General features: G+C 38.1%; 1 protein-coding gene across 1 annotated transcript; it reads left to right on the top strand.

The window, feature by feature from the left end:
- The first annotated feature begins 705 nt into the window (after nucleotides 1–705).
- RGS13 (regulator of G protein signaling 13) lies at nucleotides 706–22,185 on the top strand. The gene is given in 6 exon segments (XM_027694542.1): nucleotides 706–773; nucleotides 2,731–2,792; nucleotides 4,682–4,848; nucleotides 6,665–6,853; nucleotides 21,582–21,650; nucleotides 22,165–22,185. Coding segments are annotated over 6 exon segments (576 nt in total).
- Nucleotides 22,186–22,954: the final 769 nt, after the last annotated feature.

Here is a 22,954-nt window from a genome sequence, read left to right on the forward strand (position 1 = left end):
TGTTTTGATTTCAGGCAGGTCTATACAAACTTACTCACTGTCCTGTGAAAACTTAGCAGAGTGTTCGGCATTGCTTGGAAACCAAAGGAGAAGCAATAAACATTTTCCATGCCACAAGATATTTTTTTAATTTTGTCTTTTTTAGACAAACATATTTTTAACTGCCTAATTCCTAACAAAAACTTACACCCTTTCTTATGGATATCATCTCTATACAAAAGCAAGTTTTATACAATGTTTTATTGACTTTGAGATACATGCTGAACAAATATCAGTGTTAATCTCTGACACTTAACAACTTAATCAGCAATGTCCAGTTTACATTGAACTCTGATCTCAGGTCACCCTGAACTTTCAGGGAGAAGACTCCTAGTTTCCTTCTGCTTTGGGTCAGGCTCAACCCTCTAATCTCTTTTCACAATTGAAGAAGCTAAAATGGAAAATTATTAACATTTCTATTCTTCTGTAAGAGATATTCACTGGACTGCTTAAAGATAATTTTTAATTTTTTTTTTTGAGTTCTCATATGTTACAAAAATATATTTTGGTCAAATGCTTCAGACATGACTCACACACAGAGATCAGATGCATAAAATAAGAATACTGTTAGAACAGATTGCACTGCTATATGTACAATTTTTATTTAAGAAGGCCACAACTGAGCATAGCAGATTCAAAACTCACATATTTTCCATGTTTAGAAGAATGAGTCCAAATACTTGTTGGCTTTGCAAGATATTTTAGCAGAAGAAAGTGGGATCAGTTCTAAGTAAGTAAAGAGAAGAGTTATGTTCTGCAGTACGTGCAGCTGAATAAGAGGTACAAAACCCTCAAAATTCACAGTGGAAGTTTTCTTTGCAAGCTTAAGATCATGCAAAAGAGTGTAACATGTTCCAATGACTCCAGCTGACCACCCAATGCCTCCTGGACAAGGACTTCTGGACCACAGTGTCAAGGAAAGCCACTCACAGTGGAGGGTGTACAATAAGTGAATGATAGCTCCCACAAGACACTACAATTTAAATTTTGGAGTTCCAGCTATAAAGCTTTAGTTATTTTTGTGGAATACTAATTTTTTTTTCAGTGTAATACATATTCTTCAGCAAATTAAATCATGCTGCAAATCAGTGCAGCAAGACTCTTACTATCAGCACAACAGCTATTAAAGTTGCATTAATACAGATCATAACTCATGTTCATATTCCCTTGCTGGCTTTCTCATTTTCCCAATTTTTAAAGGAAAGTAAAAAGGTAAAAAGCTTTTCCTCTGTGTCAGCTGCCCCATTGGGCAGTGTTCTTTCTGCTTCACAGATTAATGGTAAAGACAAATAATCAGAAATGGAAATAAGAGAGCTCTACTGACAATGCTCAGTGAGACAGACCTGATTGTCACTCATTCTATATACAAGTGCCATTGCTGACAGAGGTGAAAAATTATCTGCGTCAGTAACAGTGAATATGACTCAGAAATAGCTCTTAAAGAGAAAAAAAGAAATCACTCAAAGGATTCGCACTCCCCACAACAACACACTTCATGAGTTTATGCAGAGAGAAGAATAATAGCTCATGAGCAGGAAAAAAATAACTATTTTACTGGCCAGAGTTGCTAGAGAGTTATTGACACCATAGTTCAACAGTGGTAACATTTCTCTTATTGTGTATTTCTTTGAAGGGATCAGAATAATCAGGAAAGCCTGACAAAAGCTGTGAGTCACAGCATGTACTTTTTCCGAGAAAGATAATTATATCAAATTAAAAATAAATGGGTCATCACCAATTAAAAAAGGTACAAAGCTACTAATGGCTGTTCTGCAGCAGAAATCTACACAGCATTGTGCAGCACTTGTAACAAATTTTAATTTAGATTTTTAAGAAGTGCTGTGTCAAAAAAAAAGCTGTTGTCACAATTATAGCTCACATGAAAAGTAAATACTCAATGAGAATGGATCTTCCTCCAGGTTTGGCTGGCGCATAATCCCTTGTGCTTTCTTCTACTAATATAAGCATAAGAATTTTTTCCAAGTTACCAGCATTGATGTCCTAAAACTGCAATGCTTAAAAATCAGTTGGTGAAAATGGAGCTACGTGCACTCAAATGGAGCTACTGCCCTCAAACATTTGTTTTTCCTTAAATTGTTTAGTCTCTCACCTCACGACTTCCATGCTCTTTCCCAGAATCAGGCAGGAGACTCCTACAAGCTTATGGACTCATTGCTTAAGAATAGCAGCATAAAAGTAAAATCTGATTTTAGTCACCTCCAAGATCTGTCTAGATTATTACTAATGTGTCATTCTGCATTGTAAACAAACTAGAAAGAGATGGAAAGTACCCTTGCAGCTAAGATTGCATCAACCTTTCATTATTTACCTTATGTTTAGAGCTTATATTCATCTCTCAGCTGATAAGTCAGCTTAGATGTTAAAGGTCTTTAAATATTACAATAAGATCTTGTATCCTTGAAGGCTTTGCTACTAAATACAAACTTCAGTATTCCCCAAACTCTGTGGGGATTCCTGTCCCTTTAAAAGGCAATATATCTGTTGCAGCAAGAAAAATATTTGTGTCACTATAATAAACACAAGATTTAGGACACACAGGAAGTCCTTTTAAAATGTAAGTTTCATACAGATCATACTTAAATTAGGGGACAGATTTTCAACAGTGTAATATATTTTTTAATACTTTGAACCACAGTTAATCCTGCAATAATGCTCTCCTTTTTTCTGAAGTGTGTCTTCGGAGGAAGTGCTACAGTGATCCCAGTCTTTTGAAAAGCTGGTAACAAGTAAATGTAAGTAATTGTGTGTTTGTATCCCAGAAGGATTACTGAAAAAAAATTCCCACAAAGCAAAAATCAATAACTCATGTTGTACAATATATGCTGCCTTATATGCAACTAATGAAAAACAACTTTGTGTGACATGCTTAGCATGCATCGCACTAAAAATAAATGTAGCATGCTGTAAATGCTTTCCCAAACTTGCCATTTCTGCATTCATGCATAATTCTTTTAAAGACATAGGATGAGGGCAGGTTTATCTGCTATATCCCCACTGAGAGCACTGAATAACAACCTATATTAGCAGAAAAGTGAAAGAAAATTTGACTTGGGAAATCCCATGTACGGCAAAGGCACTGTACCTAACAGTACCTCTGTGCAGGGTGATGCCATGGAAATTCACTCCAGTATTCAGATACGGGAAGAACTGTAGCTGCAGTAGCAATTCTGACCTTTCCCACTCCAGCCTCCCTCTGCCTCACAGAGGGCTCAGAGCTCTCCCACATTTCTCATATGGTCAGCAGTCTGGAACATCACTGCTAAATTACTGGGGTTTTTTTAAATGTTGACGAAAATGTTACATCACAGCACAAATTTCTAAAAATTATTCCTGAGGACTGACATTATTTTCAAACTACAGACTACAAAGAGCAAAAAGGTTAACAGACAGAACTTTTGACTATAAAGATTTTGCCAGTAAAAGCCGTAACAGGAAACAAATTAGTATTTTACAGTTTGCAGGGAAAGCACAGGGAGAAACTCCACAAAAGAAAACAGTTTGAAGAGACACAATCACAGCAGAAGCAGCAGGCACACGTGTGATCACCACTACTGCCAGATGAGAGACAGTGCTCAACGTCTTCAGAAATATGAAAGCCCAGAGTGCTGCTCAAGTAGGAAAGCTTCCTTTAAATAAAACACTTGTATCTTCCAGCAGTACTCAGAACGCTGCCCTTCTTAAAATGCCTCCTTCATTGTACTTAGATGGCACTACTCGTTGAGTTTTAATTAATTTCAAAGCTTCATGACATCAAGAAATGCAAAGGTGTGCTCACATAAAAAGATAGACTCTAAAGCCAGTGGATTTGCAGCTCTTTATGAAAAGTGGGCAAAGTGTTTGCCTGTCTTGGATTTACTCTGAAAGCACATCTTACAACTGCAAGTACCACTTCCACTGTCTGCCACCGAGTGAAGCCTCATAAATATTCTCCTAGATAGAGGCATTTTAGCAACTCCGTCACCTAATTCTGTGCAAAGCAAGCCTCATAACAAAGGCAGCCTCAGGAACTTAATCTTTGCCAAGGTCCCACTAATTGCTCCTGTCAAATATGCTCCATTGCCAGGTGTTTCAAAGACATCCTCAGGTGCAGAACCACTTATTTGCCAAAGAAAGAATTATTTTAAATGCTTATATCATCAAGGAAAAAGTTACTTCCTTCTACTTTGCTAAGTGCTTTTCCCCCCAGATTCTTACAGCACAAAAAATGGTCTTGGTTTTTTACTCAGACCGTGGTTATTTGTTAACACTTAGATGTTTTCTGTACAAATTTAGAACTGGAAATTAGGAATACTTGTCAGTCTTTGGATATTTTTTTCCACAGAGTCCAGAATGAACAAAGTTTTCCATGCTCTGCCCCTGTATACTGAAATGCCACTGAAGTTAAAGGGAGCATTGCACATGCAGGAAAATGCAAGGTTGAAATGTGGGGGTGAGATATGGTGATTAATTCCCCTTTTTGATATAATCTAATAATATTTATATATTATATAAATATAATAATATTTATAGGTGTACAATCAAAAATTACACTGCCTTGTAAATATCCCTATTGCCTCCAAAGGACTTCAAAGGTAATGCATATATACAAGTTATATAAATTTGGCTTCTAAACTATTTACAGATGGGCCTCTGATCTGCAAGACCTACTTGAAGACAGAACACAGCGATGAAAATATAGAATTCTGGCTTGCTTGTGAAGCTTATAAGAGGATAACATGTCAGAGGAAAAGGATCTCCATGACCAGGAAGCTTTTTACGAGTTATATTCAACCCCAGGCTCCCAAGGAGGTGACAAAATATCATGAGCTCTTTATTTTCTCTTACAGAAGGGCCTGACATGTCATGCAACAAAGAACAACATTAAATGCCTTGCACCTCTTGTATTAAAGGGAGTGAAAACTGTTCATCCTCCTCAAGCCCCTTTCCCAAATTTTAATACTTGACTCTACATCTTGTCTATAGGTAAATCTTTCAGCCATATCCACCAAGAATACAAAAGGCACAAGTTCTTGGATCTATCTTGTTCTCCTTAGCATCAGATCCAGGGGCCATTGATATAACTTCAAGAGATTTTGGATTATGCCATTGCAGCATATATATATTAGTCTGGTCTTTGCAAGAGTAAATATACATGAACAAAGTAAAAACTCTACCCTTTGTAAAATGGGCTAAAAGAAAGATTCCAAGACAGATAACCTTTTTTATTCCTGCTTCCAGAAGCACACAGTTTAGGGAAACAGAGCAGATTTGTATGTAAAATGTCTGATTTTTCTCCCCTGACAAGTGGCTATAGAAAAAAGTCATTCCTGCTCAGCTCTATGACCTTTAACCATTCCTGCTTATTACTCTCCTTGCAAAAATAAGCCAGTACTGGCTTTTACTGCCACTGCTTTTGGCAGGCTGACATAACCAGAGAATCATGTTAGATTATTTTTTGGTTTATGTGTAACAATAAAGTTATTATAGAGTCTCAAAATGCAGCCTCCCTGCCAGCACTGAAGGACAAGCCAAACCCAAATCAGCTGGATTCCCAAATGTTGGCTGAGAGCAGTTGCTGCTTTAAATGGCTAAACCACTTGCACTAATCCAAAACTTTAAAATTTTAAAAAGTTCCCTCTTTTGGTTTTAAAGGCCAATTGGCAAGACAATGCATTCTTACCCCCCCTTTTTTTTTTCTGATTTTATTTTTAGCATGAGCAGCTATAGGAAACTCAGCAAGACATTTGCATTTCCAGAAGAGAAATGTCAGTTTTGCCAACCACAAATTAATTAATGAAAAGTCAGGGCTTAAATGAGGACATTTAAAAATAAGCTGTGCAATTTTTTTCTAAAATAGTGTGTAATTGAATCTTGCTATTGGTGTCTGGTTTTTAGGTCTTCAGGACACACTGATTTCTTGATATTCACTATTAACACGAGAACTAGGTACCACTCTAAAAAAAACCTAGATGCTCATGAGCATTTAAAACCCGTTTATATTCAGATTTCAGCAGCATATATAAAGGTGTCACTCAAATGACTCCTCTGGAAGTGCAAGATCTCGACCCATGAAAGACATCAGCACTAACCAAATCTCCCCTCAACACTAACAGACAAAGTGAAGCTGAAAATAAACAATGTAATTCATCACGAGCTGATGGATTATCAGACATTTCCTTTTCCCTGGTGTATTTGCTGATCACTACACCCTTCTGCTGTTACACACCTGCAGACCTTCAATTTATCTGTTACAAGCCATGGATTGCAGCAGAAAAATTCTAGGAGCTAAAACTTTTCCTAAACAAGGTTGGTATACAGGCTCAGTTTTATCTATCTCAGAGATCAGAACAATTTTAGACATTGTTTTTCACTGGTTACGTGCACCTTCAGACACTTGGACTCATTAGAAATCAAAAGTCAGGCTTCCTCCTACAGAATCTAATCCTAGGTCTAGGAACAACTCTTAGCAAATGAAAGGTTTGTTTTCAGTTCTGATTTTAGATTATAAAACACATAAAAAGACATAAATAGAAGGCATTCAGTACAGATCCCCCAAATTCAATAATCCTTCCCCTTCCTTTGAACATATTCAGAGATACCTTAGTGGTGTTGCTTTCTGTTTCAGATTAACATTGACAGTCCTGTGAGGAACAGGATCATGAGGAATATTCAAGAGCCAACACAATCTTGCTTTGATGAAGCACAGAGAATAATTTACATGCACATGGAAAGAGATTCTTATCCACGATTTCTTGAATCACAGTTCTACCAAAAACTCAAACCCAGTCTTCAAACTAATGGCAACAATTCAATGGTAAATTAAAGAAATGGTTGAAAATTTAGAAAGGGTTCTTCTGGTATGCAAGTGTTTCAGATTTTAAGTAGACAGGAGAAATCAGGCAATAGATGAATATTATTACTGATCCATTCAACTGTTCTGTTGATACTAGAATTCATGAGGCACTATCTTCCCCCTTCCTTCTAGAAATAACTAAAAGGTTGATTTTGGGAGGTTGGTTTCCTATCTCCCAAGTCCACTCCACACATTCTCCCCCCCGCTCCCAGCTGGAAGAAGAGAGGGTCCTTTTCCCAAAATAGATTTATTGTGGACTGCTACAGATCTTTCTCTTGCTTGATTTTTCTTTTGTGTTACCAGATGCAAGGCAATAACACTGTATTTCATCAGATCATATGATTCATAAAACAGTAACTAATGGCAGCAGCAATAACAAATCACTGCTTTTATCATTTTCATTAACAGCACTTGAACGAGCTCAGGTACACTTTTCCACTGGCAGACAAAACTAAAAGGCATTTGCTCACATTAATCATTCAAAGCTACTGTTGAAAAAGGTAAAAAACTTAGAAATAGCTAAATTGGCAGAATTCTGTCTCTTCCCTTATTTATTTAAGATTAAAAACAAAATTAAAAAAATCAAGTAGGCAACTCTTCAAACATTAAATTTGGCAAGATTAAAATGCAGATTAATAAAACCACTATAGCAATTAAGTGTATTCAGTCCTGGAAACTGTTGACCTATGGAGGCACCCAAGAAAACAACCGTACTGAACAGATGGTCTGGGGGTTTATTGGGTTTTGTTTTGTTTTTAAAAGAGCTGACAATTATATAATTTTTTCTTTGTAAATATGAGCCGTGTTGGCCTCCATTCTTGATAATAGCCTTGAAATTCATACTTTATTATTATAATGCTGTTTTCATGAGTTTTACATCCACTCTTAGTATATAGTTGGTAAGCATAGAATAAAAAAATGCAGATTGCAGATCAGACCTATAAAACAAAGTAAAAATCTGCTTATAATCAGAGTCAATCAAACCAAAACTGTAAGAATAACACAAGATAATATTTTCAGCACAGATGGGTGGTGAGAACATACAATGTCTCTTCATTGTACAATCAACAGACTTCAGAGAAAAAGTTATGAGGAGGTTTTCCTCTCAAGTTCTCTCAATCAATCAATTTTGTACTTCCATTTTAACTCTAGATATTTCTACTTTTAAGTCCCAAAAAATAAATGGCAGGCAGTCTCTAAGTGTAGCAACGAACAATTGTGCAGAACTTGGTACTGTAGACAACAGATTTAAACAGATTGTGAGCAGAAATGTTTATCACCAATTACAGGGCAGATGAGGATGTTTGGGAGCTTGCAGCCTCAGGGGAAAGGGAAATGACTGCAGCATTTCCAAATATTACCAAATGTACAGTACTGTTGCAATCACAGGACCCTTCAGAAAATGACGTTTGGTCTAATGTTCACTAAACAGTGGGAAGAGTGCAATGCAAGAAGTCTTCCAAAAAGAACATTTTGCTGCACATTCCAATGAGCTAGAATCCATGGCTACAGATCAGAGCTCTTTCTTGGCAAAGACTGCATCCTAACACAGGCTTACCCACAGTCTCCTACAAAAAAGCTTCGCAGAGGTGGTAATCTGGCAACCTCTCTCAGCAGAATTACTCATTTAATAATTTATCAGTAGCACAGTCTTCAGATGCTTTGATATCAAAATATTAAATTTCAAGCGCTAAAACATTTTAGAAAACCCAACTTTTAAAAATTCAAATTTAAAATAGCAGACCCATTTCAGGGTCTGATCAGAATACACAAATGATTCTAACTTTTTTTTTTTTAATTAAAAAGAAAAAAGAAACTGGTGAAGCAATGTAGAAAGAAAGATAAAGAAACACAAGAGGAGCAAATTATGTATTCAGGAAGCTAATCATGTAGCTGAGCACTCTTTTAGATGTTATACATCATAGGTCTGCAGATTCCAAGAACTAGGAATTCTCATTACACCAGAAACAAAATCTCAGCCACTGCAGCCAAATTGTGCAATTGGTTCTTCAGAAAGGAATGTAAATTAGAAAGAGCATCATATTATGGATTCCAGGCGTGTCTTCCCATTGACTTTCATGTGCCTGCATGTCTTTACAGGAACAGTGACACAGAATGGGACATCATGAAGTGCACTGCAGACAGGCAGCGTTATGGACATGCAGATTCTGTCTTGACTCAGCTACATAAACACTTTATAGCACGTAGTGCCCCATGGGATACCTAAGGCTTCTCCTATGACTAGCAGGTCTGACACTGCCCATTCCCTGCTGGTAAGTGGATGCCAGACATCCTAGAGCATCTCAGTAGGATTAGATGCCTATGTTTACACAACTCAAGCCCAATTTCTTCATTATATTAGCTAAAGGTTTCACATTTGTTAGACTTTACCCACCTCTGCCATCTTAAATCATTCACTGAAGAACTGTTTCACCTATAACTGTATTTTCTCTCCAAAACTGCCATGGCAGTTATCTCAAGTGTTCTGTACCTCAGATTTTGCTCAACTCAAATTATAATGCAACTATTCAGGGACTAAGAGCAGCTCCTTACTGCAAGGACATGCACCTCACACAATTGGGAAATGGGATAGGTCTAGTCTGAGAAGTTTACCCAGCTAGGGGTTTTTAACCATGTCAAACCTCCACTGATGAGCCACAGCCCACCTTCACACTCATAGCTCTCCAGTGCTATTTCCTCTCTCTGGATTTCTGCATTAGGTGCACAAATCTGAGGATGAGGGCAAATCCCTGAGGCTTTACAGCAAAAGGGCAGGAAAACAGGGCTGCGGTTCCTCTTCCACAAACCCAACCCCCTGCAAGTCGTTGTTACAGGACCCTCTAGATCCATAGCCTGCACTTCTTAATGGGCAACAACTCAGAAGCCCAAACCTAAAACTCATAGCAAAGACTGTATATGAGCATTGCCTTCCTGCCCAGCTGCAAAGAGCAGCAGCTTTGTAACGGTGGTAAGAGTGCTCTGCCAGGCTGATGACAAGTCTTAAGGTATCATGTGACACCACAGTTGGTAGATAGCATTTCATAAGCACTGAAAGTGCCAATAACCAGAAATGACAGATTGTCACTGTATTTGCTAAGTTCTGAAGGAACATGGCATTCATCTAATGACAGAATTAATTTGTTACCTCTTTGTTGTCCTGGACTGTCTCACTAGTCTGCCACTGCTAAGTCAAAACTTGCCCAGAACATCCATCCTTAAGGTTGTTGCTACACATAGCACCAGCCAAGGCAAATAGTTTTTTCTCCCACACTCCTTATCTGCAAATGGTGATTCCAGTAATCACCTCAGAAACAACAGGTGAGTAAATAAGAACAAGAATTTTTTTCCCCCCTTGAAGACGTGGTTACACAATTATTTCATGGAGGTATTTCCTTACTACCATGACATGACCTGGTTTGCTTTTGGTTGGATAAAGAGAGTACAGGACTGTAACTTTATTTGCATAAAAACACAGCAAAAGAACTCAAAAGTTCTAAAAGCAGTTTTCAGACACTTGAAATTATAAAGATTTATCATTCACAACACATGACCCAGTCAGTTATTAATGAGTCATTCAGTACCATGGCAGACTACATCAATTCTCAACAGTGGTAGTCAGCAATATTTTCTATTAATTACTCTCTACCAATGAATACCAACTTGTTTTTTAATATCATAATTCAAAAAGTCCACAATCAATGAAAAAATTCAAAAGGAAGAAATATTTAGTCTGTGAATCATTACCCCCGTTCCTTCACTCAATTTTGTCTGTTGCTGACATAATCTTATAACAATGAAAGAGGATTTTATAACTAATACATGTAATCTCATTTCAGTTCAGATATCAACACAAATTACTTGTTTATTCCTCATTATCTTCTTTACTCTCTCCCTACTTTTCATTTTAGCTGTATTTTACAACAGTTCCTGCTGATGGACACTCTGCTCTTGTTTTCTAGAACATATTTTCCTTTATATATCTATCTCAGCAGTTCTACAAATTCCTTCCCTTTCAATCTGACTCCTCTTTCTTTTTACATTCAGTTTTTTTTTTTTAAGCATATTTAACACTCACATATTTCAGCATATTTTAGAGGGTTTGGTGTTTGTTTTAAATAACGTAAGGTTTTATGACATTGGTTCCAGATCAGCATCTATCACTTCCAGCCCTTTTGGATACCCTCATACTCTCTCAGGAGTTACCTTGATGCTACTTTAAAAAGACCTCTCTCCACTCTGCCCGTACTGAGCCTTCCAGAAGGGTCTCCAGCACCACCACAGTCTCTTCATAATCAGCCCAGATAACATGTCCAAAGCACCAATAATACTCCAGTCCACAAAAAAGCCCTCCCAGAAATACTGTTCACAGACTTTCCTGCAGTCCCACCCAAACCACAGCAAGGCATAACTAGGGCAGCTCCCTGCTGCTCAGAGGGAGTGCTGCCCATCCAGCCCACGAGTCGAAAGGGCCCCTTGATTGACTCAGAGGTCTCCTCACAAGGACTAATTACAAGACTGAAATGATGAATAGGACATTATCAAATATAATTCCAGAATACAAACATGGCAACTGACCAAATTACAATGGGGAGATTCTAGTTAAACTTTTATTGCTGCTACTTCAGCATGGCAATCACTTCCTAGCAGCATAATTTGTGCTACTGTAAGATAAAATTGCTCAGAGGATAATAAGTCTGTATTGTCTTTACAATTGTAGTACACTGGATGAACAGTTCACTGACATTTAAAAGCAGATAGTTTTACATTTCTAAGTATCGAAGAGTGGGTGAAATCTACATCTAGTGTCAATTATAGAAGTGATAAGTTGCAAAACAACAGTTACCAAGATAATTATGTTCTGTCTAGCTCTGCTTCTCTAATAAACTTGTAAAAGGTATAGCGTTACAAAAAGTTTTTCAGCGTGATCAGAAATGAGATCAAACAGTGAAGATTAAATCTAGCAAAGAAATTACCTGTCTTAAAAGGTAAAAGTTTAACAGAATATGCTGATAATTTTGCCTTCAGTAGCTTAGTTTGGACCTAGCGATTGTTGTGCTAATTGTCCAAATAATTCAGATAGTTCTTCTTTCACAGCTTTTGAAAAGAATTCTTCCAGTTTCTGTATCTGCACTGGGCCTGACAGCCATTTGGGTGATAAAAACAGCTTTTCTACCCAGCATCTTGTGGTTTAAAAGTGAAGCCAGCTAGCTGGAGTACATCTACAGCACTAGTAGAAAGGTGTTATCTACTCCACCTGCATTTCACATTAGCAGAAGAAAGACAATTTCCAGTGCCAAGAGCTACCCAACCCCACCAGCAAAAGTTTAGAACCATTGCTGAGAAACTGTTTTCATAAAAGCACATCTCATGACTCTGAGGCAGTTAGATTTTAGCAGTGATGTAACTTGGAAGGATTTCTGGACAGAGAGGACCAGGTTGTCATATATTTACATTATGTTAATGCTGGTAGTCCTTATGGAAAGCCCCAGGGTGTTAGCACATGCTGCTTTAAAAAAAAAACAACAAACCTCATGAAGGAGTAACAGAGACTTGGAAAGCCAGCAGGTAAGAAACTTAATTAGACATAGGGGAGTACCAGGTTTGCTGGTGAAATGTTGCCCCAAATGAAACAAACAGCAGAAAGAGGTCTGGGAGAGGGCCAGCTCACCTCAACCTGACCTCGTCCCCTCCACACCCCTATTTGGCCAGGGCCCATACCCTTAGACAGCCCACTGCCAGCCAGGACAAGCACTTGGGAAGAGCCCCTGGAGGCATCCCAGGAGTAACCTGCAGGACAACTTGATGTGTCACCATCAGCACAGGCTCTGCTGGGGCTCCTTTACCTGCTGCAACCAACCAGATACACATTGCACCCAATGAAGAGGGCAACCTCACAAGGGTTGTACTTCGTGTCATCCATCAGCTACAGAAATGTTTTAGGGGTTATTACCATGCAGGTAATGGTAATTTTTAAATATTCAAGGAAACAGGGTTAAAAACTGAGTCATACGAATAAAACTCAGCTCTTTATTAGGATAGATTCTTTTAAAATTTCAAACTAAAAACAGAATATCCACATTACCACATCAAGCCATCTTAAATTACAGCTTCTATTTCAGTAAGAGTGCATAATTCTGTATTTTTATATTAGAAAAGTATTTTTAATACGCACAGCTTGAAAACCCAGGAAACAATCAGTCATAATCATTTAGTTGTACAGAGGCATTTAGAGAAGCAAACTGCACCAAACATACAAACATAAATCAGAAACTTAAAGTTTCAAGCAGACTTCTCTCATTCCATTTTATTTGACTTTTTCATTTAAAAACACAATTAACATGTGTCCAACAGGCTTCAGAAGGCAGAATGATTTAATCAGGACAACGCTCCTGCAAGACCAGAAATAAGAAGAGCTAAGAAAGTAGAGAAACAAAACTATAAAAAGACTCTGGCTTCCCATTTAGCCTAACACAATTTTCTCAAACCCTCACAAATAATTTAAAGTCTACCACACATGGAGGAGATTAGAAGCTTTCTTTTCCCTCCCAACTTGTGCACAGTCCATTCCTGCAAATGCACCAGCACACATTGCACCAGTAAGATCTAAGGCTGATCATATTCAGTCCAGATGTGCAATAATATTACTGAAGCAATGAAAAAAGTATTTACGACCAATGTTGTAAAGGGGACAATTTGGATCCAATGGGAAATACCATTATAGAAACTCAACATTCCTTTGGTGCTCAATGAATTAAAATGGTTTTTGGTCAGTTTTCCACTGTTGCTATTTTTATTTTGTTTAGAACTCTCTTTTTCTCCCTTTGCCAAACAACTCTGTTGATAGATGTACAAAGCAGACCTGCCTGGACAGGCATAGCAGAGCCTTTACTTATGTGATAAAGAAAATATGGTCCTCAAACACATTCTGGAAACTGAAATTGTTACTGCTTCTTGTCTAGAGAGCTCTATCAGGAAACAATTGTATGGTTACATTTGCCATTTAAATTCAGCTGCTTACCATTAACCTTTTTAATGAAAGATTTGAAAAGAATTTACATCAGCAAATGATTAAAGTGTGTGACAATAAGTGGTAAAGCTCACTGAGACAAAAAGCACAACACGTACTCTGCTTTACTGCAGCGTGACAAATGAGATGGCAGATGCAACCACACTATCCAGTGCAGAATTAATCCCAGATGGATTCTCAGATAAGTGAAGAAACAAGAAGTGCAGTGTCACAAGAGGGATCAACCAAAAAAGAACAAAAGAAACAAGCAGGAAGAAGTGCTTTAAACGCAAAAGATAAGGTGAATAACTCAAAGTAGAGCAATTTATATTTTTATATAATTTATATATTATATAAATTTTACAACACATCTGTATGTTGTTTGCCTATCAGTCCTGCACTGGTCCTGACCCATAATGATCAGGAAAGATGATGAACAAAAAGTTGCACCTGGACATGGATTAGGGGAGCAAAAGAATTTCTCTGTGATAAAGAAGCAAGATTTCCCACTTGTGAAGGAAGCTTCACAAACAGAAGAGCATTTAGGGAAAAGATCAGGAAAAGTGCAAGCTGTAGCCTTTTACACACCTCCTTTCAACCCTCTCCAAAACTGCATTGATTCCAACATGCAAAAAGGACTCGTTATGTCACTCAGTCACTTTAATATTAAGTTCAGTTGAAACCAGCTCCAGTTAGCATTGCTGTTCTGCCAAAACTGCCCAGAGAGAAGGGAATGCCAGCAACTGGATACAGATCATATTTTCTGTCATGTAGCATAAGGTGTTATGCTTCCCTACATTTCTAATTCATGCTTTTGAAAGTAACATTACTGTGAGACGTGTTTGAAAGTTCCCAGAGGCATCTGAAAGGTCTCATCAGCTCCCAGCAAGAAAGTAGTTCCCCAACACTGCTTAAACCAGTACTACAGTTGTCATTGCAGTTCTCAGGGAACGTGTGGCTAATCTTACACAAACACAAAAATTAACTGGACTCCCAAAATGAGTAAGCTCACCAACAGCATTAACAAAAGTCATAGCCTTTTTGGTGTGTAAAAATATGTTGTTGGCTTAGGTAAACAGTTATTTGTTTCTTGAACTGTTATTTGTTTCTGTACTTGTTTTGATTCGCTTTCTTGTTCCTTGTTAAAGATCACATTCAAAAATATGCAGGCCTGACTTCCTTGTTTAAATACAACTCCCCAGTTCAGTTCCTAGGTCCAGCATCTTCCATGGGAGAAGTTTTACTTCAAGCATAATGGAATCTTTACAACCATACCACATCTGCTCAATCTGCTGCTGTAACCCTTCTTCCAATTCTTATTAGTAATATACCACACTAAAGCAACAAAACAACTCTATCTAATGGCAGATTATGTCAAAGCACTCCTAGAACTGTGTCCAGAATGCAAATGTGTAATAGGTACTGTCTGTGGAGAAGAAAAAAAAAAAATCAAAACAAAAAACCCCATCAAGCCCACACACTTCCTTTACCTTTCAAAGTCTTACTGCATCAGCTTCTGCCTCCACCAGGACATTCTTGAGGACTCAGGGGGAGGCTTTCGTTTTCTGTTTGGGTTTTTCTACTCCCCACCATTAGAAGCATCTGGCTTCACAAAAAGTCCTGAATAGTCCAATTAATTCAAGATGATTTATATTGATTAGTTGCTGTGCAGACCCTTTAGATCCTCAAACAAGCAGTCACATGCTTTGTCTTAATTTTCTTAAGTTACTTTTACCCACTTCAGGACAAATCTGATAACTTATACAGTGGTCATACTCAAATTTCAAGAGAGACCACTTATTCCTGCCATGCAGTTTTGAAGAGTAATGCAGCTTTATTTGCTGTTACAACTATGTAGCACATAAGAAGGCCTCAGCATGCTAAGATGATGCTACTGCTGATTATAGATATTAACTATCAGTCTTTAAAGAGATAGGCCTTGTTACAAAGATTGATTTTTAATATGCCCAATATTTATACGTATGTATTATACAGTGACCACACGAATATTTATGTTAAGCAAGAAAAGCATGGGGAGTGGTCTGCATTTGTTACAACTACACAATATTCTGTATGGTAGAAGACTTCAAATATTATAGGGGTGTTTGATGTCTCTGCTTTTAATTGAAGCAGGAGGATGTGCAGGGCTCAGTCAATGACCCAAGCCAAAAAAGTTTGGAGATACTCTTCACGAAATCATCTAATTCTTAGACTTGCCCATCATCCATTCATAAACTCACATTGAAGACCTAAAATCTGTTAAACCTCAACAACTTCCTTATAAAAATTCTTTCCCATAATTGATAAGGGACTCATAAAACTCACTTATAAGCTGATAATTTTTTTGTCTCATTCCAATTTAAACAGTACTACCGCCACAAGCTACACTTGTCCTTGGCCTTGTCACAGTTTAGTCCATAAAAGGCAGCCAGACCTACCTGTTTAGAGTGAAATTTATGTTTACTTCCACTTTGTGAAGATTGCAGTTAGTTTGTTTAAGAAAAGAAAGGTGACGTAGCTAAGAGCTGACATTACCAAAACTGGAAGGGGTACATGCACATTGCAGAACTCTCAGTGGCCAATCAAGCAGCTCATGCAGTTCTAGCATATTAATATATACTAAGTTGCGTCACTTGCGTTCTCTTTTAGTAATTCCTTAAAAAGATGCTGCTATCAGGGGTGCAGATCATTTCTGCTTTCCCACTACCGTAAGCAACGCAACTCTGCATAAGGTTTCTTCAGAGACTTCTACATTCTGGAAACTTGCCAGCTCTTACTCATATATAGATGAATTAGTACTGATATATATGCTGCAAAAGAAGGAAAAAAAACCCTTAAGTTCAAACATAAAATAAGCTAAATAAAAGTCCGAGTAGTGAGGTGTCTAAATAGCATGCTGATAGAATTTTATACAAACACAAGCTGGAATTCTGCCCCTCCATGAAGTATTAATACATTTCCTTGACTTTCTAAAGAAATTGAAAAATCACACAGAAGATGGCAGCATCAAAAAGAAATAACACCCTCAACTGATGAGCAATTTAGGGCCACATATCTCAAGGGAGGAACCTGGCAGCGAACTTCTCAAGATTCACATGCAAGTTCTTTAGATGTTTAGGGCCTTTTTTATGTGACCATTATCATTCTCGTTAGGATCACTTGCCAGTTGAGTATTATGTGGATTTTTCTTCCAATTATTGTTTGCATGACAGTTGTGCTTATTTCCTCCCCCATGCAGATATATCACGTTTCTGACCTGGCTATTCCAGCCCTTCTCACCTGGTCAATGCTACTGCAAACACTGAGAGCAAAGGTGAATTCCCAACTCCTCTGAGTGCTCAAACCACTAACTGCTTGCTTTCCTAAGTGTTCAAATTACCAAATACAAAAACCAGCTTGCTCCATCATCATATGGGAAAGCATATTTAGGGCCTGGAAGGAAACCTCCAATCCTGGCCCACCCCATCCGTCATTGCCAGTAAAAAGGAGGAGGAAAAAAACACATTTAAATGACCTGAAAATTAACCATCAGGTTTCACTATTGGCTGATTACATGCTGGGTAGAGAAGTTCTGCAACTTTTACAAGTTTGTTTACTGCTCAAAACTTCTCCACAAGTGTCTTATACCTAGATATTTTGGAATTTTTGGAATATTAATTACCCACTGAGCCCTTCATTCAATAACAATAGATATTGGAGACCTGTAATTTGCTGCCCTGATAAGATGGAGTGAAGGTACAGTTCAACAGACCAGAGAGCCAGCAGGTCTCTACCCTTACAGTTTAGATTCAGTAGGAAACCAGCATACAAAAGAGGAAGAAAAATGCAATTAATTATCCTTCAAAAGGTCACTTCTCTTACTCCAGTGAAAAGAGACAACACACACAAGAGTACACTGTCTCCTTAGCATTAACAAAACATACTCTAAAAGGACAGATGCAACCTCGAGGCTTGGCAAGGAGCCTAGAAGCACATTTCTTTCCTGATAACAGTCTTGGAGGTATTTTCAGAAGTAATCCTTTCATTTTCAGAGGTTAAATGTCTTCTGTAAAGCACATAAGCTTAGAAGTAGCCAATCTAAGACAATACCTTCCACCACCACAGTTTTCTAGTTATGATTTAAAGAGAGGCATTTAAACATCTCTTTAAAGCATATATAAAACTCAGGGTTCTGTTTTGGCAAAAGTTGTTGCCACCAAACAATTCTCATCCAAGGAATTCCCACTCTCGTGTTGTTCTCAGAAAGCAGGGACAGGACAAAAACCCAGCCACTATCTGCTCTGTAAAAGTAAAAGCATTCCTTATCGGTCTCTCCACCCATTGCTGGTTTGTGTCAGTAAACATGGTGGACTTTTAAAAAATATTTTAAATGTTTCACTTTTCTTCTAATGCACTGTGCATCTCCAGTGTTAAAATCTCATCTTCCATCCTTGGCTCTATGTGTGTGCACAAACACTGCAGTTTTGGGGAAGAAGGTTAAACTTCACTGCACTGTCAAAGCTCCCCTCCTTCACGCAGATGTCTGAAAGAGTATTTTTTCCACATTGAACTGTGCAGTGGTGTTTGACAGCACCTCCTGAGAAATGTTCTGATACCACAGGTTTGGGACTTGACACATTTAGCCAACAGTTTCCCAGGAACAAAAAGTAGCAAAAGGTATGTGGCCTCTAGTGTCAGCTGGAATAAGTTGTAATGAGTAAGAGGAGTAGGTCTGCTGAGTAAGATTATGTCAGTTTTAGTTTGTAACTTCTCAGAATAAACTGGTTTATACAGTGTTCCAGGAATATTACCAAATAACTTCAGTGTATGGGGATGATTCAGTGTGCTGGTGAAACAGAATAATAGTTCAAAGGAACAAAACCAAGGAAGTCAGAGTTTCATGCGCTAATGCTGCTGGAAAACTCAGTCACCTAACACTTGGCAAGTTGTCAAAGTACTAAATGGCAATATATCCTCAAATAAATTAAAATTTCATAGTGCTGTCTCAACAATCTAAGAAAGTAAGTGTGACTATAATAAAGCAGGTGTTTCAGTTAATTTGTTATAACACACTAGTTCCAAAGCTGTGGTCTATTAGGCAAAAATCCAAGATCCAGATGTAGTCCGACACAGATCAAGTAGTATTAGCATCAGACAAACTCTGCTTTGTAAATGCTAGCTTTTCTGTGGTCTCCAGAGAAATCAGCTTTTCCAAAATCATACAAATTACACACTGCTCAGGAAGGACACTGGGAGTGGCCGAGGCTCTTACTGTGCTTAGTTTCAGCTGCATGATTTCCAGGGCTCACCCCCAGCTTGAAGGAAACACCCCCTATTTCATCCATGCTTGCTGACAGAGGGGAGCTCTGCACTCACCGTGTCAGTGTCAGAAAGATTTCTTCTGTAGGCACAAGCTCTCCAGGTAACCTTATGAGATGCAATCCCTAACAGCCAAGCCTCATTAGGAAAGCATTAGAAAAGACTTAACCAATGTTAATTGAGGCTGAGTGCAAGCTAGGAATGGCACCTATCAGTTTTGGATGCCCATTTGTGTTTTCAGGAGCCATGCCAGTCCTTTCTGTGCTCATCCAAAGCCAAAAGTAAATGTCTTAAGTCCCCACAATATACAGCTTTAGGTCATGCCACAGTGGGTCTCCACATCCAAACAAAACCTGGTTGAAATGATGACTAGTCCAGCACCCTCAGCTACTGTATGGAAGAAAAAGCTTCTGTTAAATGTGATTACACAAAGCTGAGCAGCAGTGGCCAACCAGCAGTCTGCTTTAGATAGACCTCTCGAAAACAAATGGAAGACATTGGGTTTTCAAGCCACCTCAGTGTCCAGGCAATAGGTTTTAGAAGTGTTTTTCTCTCAACTCTGGAAAAGAATTTCACCACAAGAGCTAAGACATCTTTGCCAGAAGCAGCTCAGATACCACTGATTTTTATCAGAACTTAAAAGATTAGTCGAATTATCATTTTCTTCTTTCACTGAAAGTTCCTGACAACTTCTGATAAGGAGAGAACATTAATACACAAAGTGCCTGTATCCAGGGCAACTAACAGGCTCAGCTGAGCAAAGACTATAATTTCTGATAAGAATGCAAGTATGCAACTAAAACATCCATATTCATTTTGCCTTTACTTTGTGGATTTGTTTATGCCAGAGAAGTAGAGTAACACAGGAAACCAAACTTACTGTACTTGTTCTTATAAGCTTATTAGCAGGTGTAGACACCAAGGAGGGAAGAAAAGGCAAGAAATCTGAAGCTCACCAGCTACATCTCTAACTGTCTCATACCACCAAGTGATATTTGCTATCAGTAAAATGTTCCATTACTTATCATACGGATCTGCTGAATGATTTTATGCCAAGCTTCAAATCCTTTATGTCAAGCTTCAAATCCTGCGTGTCATTAAGTCCCCGTAAATGGGAAAAAAGAGCACCATTACTACATGGAATCATCACACTCATTTAGAAAGTAATTAATCCTCCAGCACAGATCAGATTAGATTATAACTGAAATAAATCCATCCTTGTGTTGAAGTGCACAAGTTTAAAGTCAGGCCTGTTAAAGTACAAGAACCCTCAGCCGCAGGTTCAAATGAGATGTAAAGATGGCCTGAGTCATTTCCTCATCATGCACAGATCACCACTGTGCTGTTCTGTCTCCTCCATCAGATAGGGGTCAAAACCCTATTCAAAAGCAACTGATAGCAAGTTATTTATATCAAGAGCAAACTTTGCATTTCCAGGCAGTCCTATGTGAATTACAATACTTGGAACAGAAAACCCAACAACAAAAGGTGAAATGGGCAACATGTACTTGCCACTGTAATTAGAATTACATGTACTTGCCACTGTAATTAGAATTAGAGAAATTAAAATACCTGCTTACTGTGCAAATAAAGGATCACAGCAAACAGCATTGCTTCTGCTACCCAGGAGGTGGGGTTTTTTCCTTTTTTTTCTTTTTTCCTTTTTTGTTTGTTTAAATAAAGCATTCTGTTTATTCATTCTTCCATCTTTCAATAGACCCATCAATGTCCCCAGTCAATGAGGCATACTTCCTCCTGGGATACTTGGAAAGAGTACATCACATGTAGAGAACTACTGCTGTCACAAACATTTATTTAGTGGTGTCTTCAGAAGACCATCCATGTGATCTCTCTCAGCTTTTCTGTTTGGCTTTTTCTTTTGTCTCTCCTGAAGCCTGGACTACAGGAGAAGAGCACTTGCTACCTGGTGAGATGTAACAGGCTTGCCCATACAGAAAACCTGTTATTCAGGGAAATGAGCCAGAAGGTGAGAGCAGGCAAACAAAAGGGAAACTTCTACAATAAGATGTAAAATAATATGGGAGTACCGATGTAAAAATCACCCCCCACGCTCCACCAACATTGCTACCTCAGGAAAAACTTCTGCCGTGGAAGATTTTGCCGCCTTTCCCAGTGCAACAGGCCCCTTCAGCTCATGGCCCTGACCCTGCTTACAGGCAGCCACCTTACCTTCCCCTTCCCAGAAACACCCCCAGGAGGAACAAGAGTTGGGAAAGGCAGGTCCTTTGCTACTCTGCCCAAGCTACAATGTGTGCAAGACATCGAACCCACAGTAAAATTGAAATAAGGCAAGAGTTGGGTTTGCCCCCCCCCCCCCCCAGTCAATTGATTTTGGTTAAATTTTAAACCACGTTTTCTTTCTAGGTTCCAAAAAGAAAGACTGGAAAAAATATTTTGGAAGATATATTAGCAAAGGAAGATTTGTTTGAAAAGGTGAGTGATCCCATTCAGAAAGACATAATTAAGAGATGGATAGGTTTGAGCCACCTTGCCCCAGGGCATGGTACTAACAGCCACTAGTGATCTAAATTCTTCCAGACTCCTTGCAGATTAAGGATATTTTGGTTTTATGTTGTAAACAAAGAAATCAAAGGCAGATCATGAAACAACCTTTGCACAAAGTCATACACATGAGACAGAGTGGGAATATCAAGCCTGATCTCCAACATAACATTAAATGAAAAAATTAGCTTCCCATTAGCCTGGTCCTGACCAGCAAAGCTGTACTGACTTCAGACCACAGAGATCTGGCCAAATTTAACACACAAAAATCCCACACGCCATGTACACAAACACATAACTTGCTCCAGCTTACCAACATCACTTTTCTGTCTTCCTATGCCAGAAGTACAAAATAGTTTAGAACAGACTGTTCAAATTTGCTTGTAAACTTATAACTAGAACATTAATTCTCTATCACACTTTTTTGCCCTGTTTTTCTTTTCAGATACTGTCTCCTGCAATGTAGTAGCAACATTTCAAAAACCGTAATTATGCAAAACCCTAATAAAACAAGAGCCAAATTACCTCAAGGAAGGTTAGCAAGGAAGAGCAATTGATTAAGTCCAGCTAGGTTTCTGTGATGTAAAACAAATACATAACCTCCTATAGTATACATTTGCAGTATCAAAAATATTTATTCTACATCCACTTTCTGTAACGTTTTTCAAGAGGATATTTCAGATGAAAGTAAGGAAACATGCTCCGACATCAGTTTTCTTCAGGAAAAAATGCATACAGTGATAATTTCAGCATTTTCATTGGTGATTTTTCATTACTAAAAGCCCTCATACTTCTAAATAGTACACTCCACTGACTGTTTTTAACCCTTTAATCTGTAAAAGGATCTTTAAAGTCATTCACAGCCTAATTTTTATGCAAGAAAACATTTCAGGTAACCTGCTTCTTTTCTTTCTCCCTCTCCTTCTTTATGACTACAAAACACAAACATTAAACAAGAAAGACAGAAATAAAACACAAGAATTTCTAAAGAACACATAACATGGCTTGCACAAATTTTCAGGCAGTGCACTTTTTGTATAAATGTGACTTATTTCAGTGGAAAAACTGACTAACTTTTTGGGATGCACAAATTTGAAGACAATCAAGCCCGGAAAGCAGAGATGCAAATATAAGGAGCAGGTATAGTAATGGAATTCCTCACAAAGGCAGATGCTCCTATAACTAGATTAGGCAAAGTAGTTACAGAAATAACAGATCACACAACAAAATAACAC

This window comes from Neopelma chrysocephalum, unplaced genomic scaffold (assembly GCF_003984885.1).
Source record: "Neopelma chrysocephalum unplaced genomic scaffold, ASM398488v2 Primary Assembly neopelma1_98, whole genome shotgun sequence".
In the NCBI taxonomy this organism is placed as follows: domain Eukaryota; kingdom Metazoa; phylum Chordata; class Aves; order Passeriformes; family Pipridae; genus Neopelma; species Neopelma chrysocephalum.